Source organism: Triplophysa rosa, linkage group LG19 (assembly GCF_024868665.1).
Source record: "Triplophysa rosa linkage group LG19, Trosa_1v2, whole genome shotgun sequence".
Lineage (NCBI taxonomy): Eukaryota > Metazoa > Chordata > Actinopteri > Cypriniformes > Nemacheilidae > Triplophysa > Triplophysa rosa.
This window is the reverse complement of record NC_079908.1, coordinates 21,812,614-21,818,660: the sequence shown is the minus strand read 5'-3', so window position 1 is coordinate 21,818,660 and position 6,047 is coordinate 21,812,614. Positions and strand designations below refer to the sequence as shown.

At 37.9% G+C, this 6,047-nt stretch overlaps 1 protein-coding gene across 1 annotated transcript; it reads right to left on the bottom strand.

The window, feature by feature from the left end:
- Positions 1-3,433: 3,433 nt before the first annotated feature.
- On the bottom strand, positions 3,434-4,942 carry LOC130569894 (nucleolar protein 14-like). Its single transcript, XM_057359791.1, has 2 exons — positions 4,605-4,942; positions 3,434-3,595 (listed from the first exon to the last, which is right to left on the bottom strand). Exons 1-2 carry the CDS (start codon positions 4,794-4,796, stop codon positions 3,434-3,436), a joined length of 354 nt encoding a protein of 117 aa, XP_057215774.1. The 5' UTR covers positions 4,797-4,942.
- Between the last annotated feature and the right edge of the window lie 1,105 nt (positions 4,943-6,047).

Here is a 6,047-nt window from a genome sequence, read left to right as displayed (position 1 = left end):
GTGTCTGCGTGTGTTGGTGCGTGTGCGTGTTCTGTGTGTGGAGTGTTTTGTGTGTGGGTGTGTCTGTCTTCTGTGTTTTCAACCTTTTCTTGTTTTTGCAGGTACAACTTTGATTGTTTTGCTTGTAGTCAATGTGTCTCATGTGCAGCTGCTTTGTAACAATGAAAATTGTAAAAGCGCTATATAAATAAAGTTGAGTTGAGTTGAGTTTGTCATAAACCAGAATCGACCGCACATACTAGGTTAAATAAAACAAAAAAAATTAAAACAAACTTTAAGAAAGATAGACCACGAGACCGGCGGCAAGCCACATACACCTGCACTGCCATCTTCACCACTTTACGCCATCTTCATTTGGTGATGAGTATATGTGATAGCAGTATTGACTATTTTGCATTTGATGTACAACTTAAGTATTATCTCTTAAAAGGAGAAATTCGTGACAGCCCTACAGAGTGTTGGAAGGTAAAATGGGCGTCTACGAATTATACCCTCAAAGGTAACTAAATAACGAGAAACTGACTGTCTAACGTTACACAATATGTCATGTGCTTAATTTATACGTTTACTGTAAATTACCTGTTCAGCTCTCGTACTTAGGTGCCCTGCTGAATAAAAATAGATTTGATAACAGAACCATTAGCTTTCTACAATTAAAACCATTACAAAATTCCTGTTTTGTATTGTTTTGGGGATTATTCAGAGGTTTACATCTGCCACAGTACATAGACCATAGTTTCCATCCCAACCAAAACAATTTCTATTATAACCCTTAAATCCAATAGAATTGCTTATTTTTTTCAGCAGGGTATTAATATCATATTACTGATCATATAGTGATAAAAGTGATCATAAATATAGTTTAATCTGAGTCAGATATTAATATGATTTATTTTTCTTTACAATGCAACCTTTCCTCTTTAAACAGATGACAGACACTTCTACACGGGCCCTAGCAGAGCAGGCAGTACATACAGCTAGTTGTCCTGTCAGAGGAAGAGAAAACGTCTGATCTTACAGAGTGCCACAATAACCCAGGAACTGGCAATCACAGTGGTGCCAGAGTCACTCAAAATAGGGTTATTGCTGGCTACTATTGGTCCACAATAATCAACGATGTGAAATAATGGGTAATATACTACAGAGGTGGTACTTTACTTTTAATTTATACTTTTTCTTATTTTTTAAAGTATCTGTACTTAAGAACTTTTTCCACCTCAGGTTGTTAGGTACCTTCTTGATTTAGAAGTTATTTTTAGTTTATTGTTCTTGCCAACCTAGACATTTTTGTGTTGCTTTTAGGTGAGATCTTGTCACTGCTGCCAGCTGAATGACCCCATCAAACTGTTGTGCCAGTCTTGCATTCCATTAAGGTACTGCTTACAATATTTGTGCATACTCATGAGACAAACAAGCTAGTCACAAGCTTGTGTACAGTTTGACCAGCATTTGACTGATTCTAATTTTGTCCCATGCAGGTAAAAGAAGCTTGGGAGGTGCTTGGTTTAGATTGTAACCAATCTGCCTTTAATTTCAGATCGGAAATGCTTGCCACAAGATCGTAGAAGAAGCTGCACGACAACATTTACTGTGTACTATTGTGGCCCGGTTTCACAGACAAGGCTTAGCTTACGCCAGGACTAGGCCTTAGTTAAGTATCTACATGCTGATGGTAAGAATGTTTAATTTGTCAGAGCTGTTAGATAATAAAAGCAAACTCTTACAGTGTTATTTGTGTTTCACAGTATGCACCTGCACATCGTGTCCATTAACATTCACAGAGGTAAGCTGGATTTTCACACAAGAAAACATATGCCATCAAACTACTGTGTGTGCGTTCATGCATGTGTGTGTTTTAGGAAGAGGTTCCATTGATTTGCCAGTGGTGGTGCATTCAACAATTGTATGATAGACTATCCAGCCAAGATAATAATATTACATCTGTAAAGTCACTGTTGGTAAAGTGAAAACATATTAGTGACTGTTTAAACTGCCATTTGGGGGTTTCATTCGCGCACACACAGCCAATCTAACGTTGTTTTTAAACGCATCATTTGTTTTTTTCATGTCACAGACACCCGATGGTAGTCAAAACCATTGCAGTCTATCTGTCCTCCCAGTTTTCTTCCCACCTTTTCGATTTCAACATGGCAGCGGAGTGAAATCTATTGTGGTCACATATTACACTGTAAAAATAAAAGGTGCCTCAAATATCCTGTCGTGTACTCAAAGAACCTTAAACCTTATTTTAAGTGCTTCAAAGCTCCTTTTCTCATAATAGGGTTATTGGTGGAACCATTTATAGTCTTTGTGGTTCTTCCAGGAACCTAGGAGATTCTTGAATAACCCCACATTCAGTTCTGAAGTTCTGGAGTCACCTTTTCACTACACTGGGACCTCAAAGTGCTTTGCGGGTTATTGAAGGTACTCACATTCTAAAAAATGGTTCTTGTAAGATCTGTAAACTTGTAAGTGGTTCCTGGAGAATCTCTCTTGTACAAGACAGTATATGGTGTAATGTGATGATGCTGTTTCACTGTAAATGTGATGATGCTGTTGTCAGTGTGGTGATGATGGTGTAAATGTGATGATGCTGTTGTCAGTGTGGTGATGAAATGTGATGATGCTGTTGTCAGTGTGGTGATGATGGTGTAATGTGATGATGCTGTTGTCAGTTAGGGTTGTGATGATGTGTTGTCAGTGTGGTGATAGATGTGATGATGCTGTTGTCAGTGTGGTGATGGTGTAAATGTGATGATGCTGTTGTCAGTGTGGTGATGATGGTGTAGATGTGATGATGCTGTTGTCAGTGTGGTGATGGTGTAAATGTGATGATGCTGTTGTCAGTGTGGTGATGATGGTGTAGATGTGATGATGCTGTTGTCAGTGTGGTGATGGTGTAAATGTGATGATGCTGTTTGTCAGTGTTGGTGGATGGATGGTGTAATGTGATGTGCTGTTGTCAGTGTGGTGATGGTGTAAATGTGATGATGCTGTTGTCAGTGTGGTGTGATGGTGTAGAGTGATGATGCTGTTGTCAGTGTGGTGATGTGTGTAAATGTGATGATGCTGTTGTCAGTGTGGTGATGGATGGTGTAGATGTGATGATGCTGTTGTCAGTGTGGTGATGGTGTAAATGTGATGATGCTGTTGTCAGTGTGGTGATGATGGTGTAGATGTGATGTGCTGTTGTCAGTGTGGTGATGGTGTAAATGTGATGATGCTGTTGTCAGTGTGGTGATGATGGTGTAATGTGATGATGCTGTTGTCAGTGTGGTGATGATGGTGTAAATGTGATGATGCTGTTGTCAGTGTGGTGATGGTGGTGTTTAGGATGTGATGATGCTGTTGTCAGTGTGGTGATGATGGTGTAATGTGATGATGCTTTTGTTGTCAGTGTGGTGATGATGGTGTAGATGTGATGATGCTGTTGTCAGTGTGGTGATGGTGTAAATGTGTTACCTGTCCTCTCCGAGTGTAAATCTTGCAGTATTTTCTCTCTGGTGTGATTTTCTGCAATATTCACCAAAGCGTCTGTCAATGAACTTATTGCTTTTGTCTTTAGTCTGAACTCCTTCAGGAGAGTTTCTTTCCTCTGCAAAACACAGTTTAATCAAATTTCACTATTCTAGAAAAATTTGTATGTAAAGAAATGTGCCATTGACTGAAGTAGTTTGTGTCATTATGGCTGTCAGATTATGGAATTTATTGACGATTAATTGTCTAATAATCATTGCGATTTGGGTTAAACATTGTCTGTTTTAGGGCTTTGGCGATTATGACGATTAATTGTCTGTTTTTGAGCTTTGACATTTAATTCTCATACATTTTTGATTCAGCGATTGAAACGACCATATTGTTCTGAATACAAGACTAATGTTTTTTTCTTGGAAATACATCGGAAAAAATTGGGTCATCATATATTTAAGGTTTAGGCTTTTACCTGTCAATAATACAACCACCAAATACTTGTAAATGAAGTAAATTGATCAGGTGTGAATTGAAGCCACCATTAAAATTTGATTTCAAATTTTTTCTCACTTGCAAGACTACAGTAAAATTTTACTTGTGTGTTAATGAAATTTTGGTAGACTGGTTTTCACACTGAGATTTGCTTAAATAATATTAAATTGTACTGCAGGTAATTTGTATATGTTTTAGTTTTTTTTTTAAGTGATTGTGTTGTGGTGGTACATTTTACAAGTATTACCATTCTTTAGTAATCATATATACACTAAAATATGCAATATGCAGATACGCTACAGCTCCCCCTATTGTCTTCTATAGAGATGTGCAATAATTGCGATGATCCGAAATCATCGCGATGAGGTCAAACAATCACGATGAGACGATTATTTAATAATCGTGACAGCCCTAACAAGAAGCCCCGCTACAGAGCTCGATGTGTGATATTTATCCTGGACAATAACAGAGTAAATGTTTAATGCTTTGTGTCATACAGAAACAAACTTCAGTTCATTACTGGACTATAAAATCTATGACAACAATCCTGAAACTCGCGTCACTGGCTCTCGTGTATTTATCCGTGCAAAGAACCTGAGGGAATCCTATGGTATTTTGTTTCAGTGTACTGTCAATTTTACCTTATTGATGGCTTTGGATCGTGACACTCCCGGCAGACCAACATCGTGTTTACTCTTGCGACCCAGAACATCGAACTTCTTTCGGTTGATTTTCACCTCAAACGGATTCTTCTGGATCTCCGGAGCCGCTTTAGATTTGCGGACTTTATCCGAGACACTCTTGCTCAACTTCTGCTTCTGTTTTCCCATCATAACACTCAGATTCTCATCAGGTACTAAAGAAATAAATCATAACTCACTGATATAACGTTATGTTTAAATCTCACAGCTCCAACAGGCACACGCACATGGACACATGCACAGAGAGAAGAAAACACACACGCACGACCGCTGATGATCGCCCCCTGCGGTCAGGAGAGGAACTGTCGCTACCCGATCCGTCCCGGAAACACGATTTGTTCCGCGCATGCGCGACACTGACGCCACTTCCGGTCGATACAATTTACGGCAGTTAAAGAAAAGTTCGTTCCGTACCAGAAATAGTTTTTAAATAAACTCTTTATTGAACATTGCATTTAACATCAAAAGACATTAAACACTTTACAATTTGTAATGGTTTGGAGAAACGTACGAGGGATACACTAAGAATCCTGTATAGAGCGGAAAATAGTTTTTTCTATTATTTTTTATGTTGCTTTTTATTTTATTTTTTAATACCAATGAAAATACAATATGACAAAATGTTATATGTCAGGAGTGAGAAATAGATTTTTATTTATAAAACTTTTTTTGTTTATAGTAAAACTAAGTTTATATTTTTTATGAATGATTCTCTTCTTAAATACTTTTTTGGCAAAATATGTAAAGGTTAATATGTGGCACAAATTGTTACCCCAATTAAATAATTGAAAAATTAAATACAAATGTTAACTATTAAGTTGAATTTTAAGACACCATTTAGTAAAGTGTGTGTTTTATTTATATGTATGCCTAATATTGTTCAACTTCATTTTCTTTAATGTCTATTTCATTCATTCACTCACTATCCCCACTCCATCCCTCCCTCCCTCAGTCACACACTCACTCATCTATTCGTCTACTAAATTGCTGATTGAGGAACATGGCATTGACCTTTAGGCCGTGTTTATCAATACAGTATGCCAAAAAATGTTTCCATGTCTTCTTGATACTGAAATACAAACAAAAAGTCATCCTTCGCCTTGGACCCCTCAGGACCTTTCTGATGACATCATTTGTTGATTGTCCCTGTGCATCCTGCAAAAATACAGGCTCTGTCACCTCCCCATGGAATAAGTCTCTGTGACGTGGTACTCAGTCCCATGCTGAATGTAGGTCTCTGACAATGGCTGGCTGCTGCACCTGGTAAAGTAAAGACACAAGTTTGTATTAAATGTAAATGTTGTCGAGCAGCTTCTTCTACAATCTTGAGGCAAGTATTTCCGATCTGAAATTAAAGGCAGATCGGTTACATCCTTGTGAAAG

What these genes read in the sequence shown, in the direction of transcription:
- LOC130569894 (XM_057359791.1), bottom strand. Translation starts at nt 4,796, where the DNA reads ATGATGGGAAAACAGAAGCAGAAGTTGAGCAAGAGTGTCTCGGATAAA. An exon ending in GATCCAAAGCCATCAATAAG is followed by an intron (nt 3,596 to 4,604) that starts GTAAAATTGACA and finishes TGTGTTTTGCAG; the next exon opens with AGGAAAGAAACTCTCCTGAA.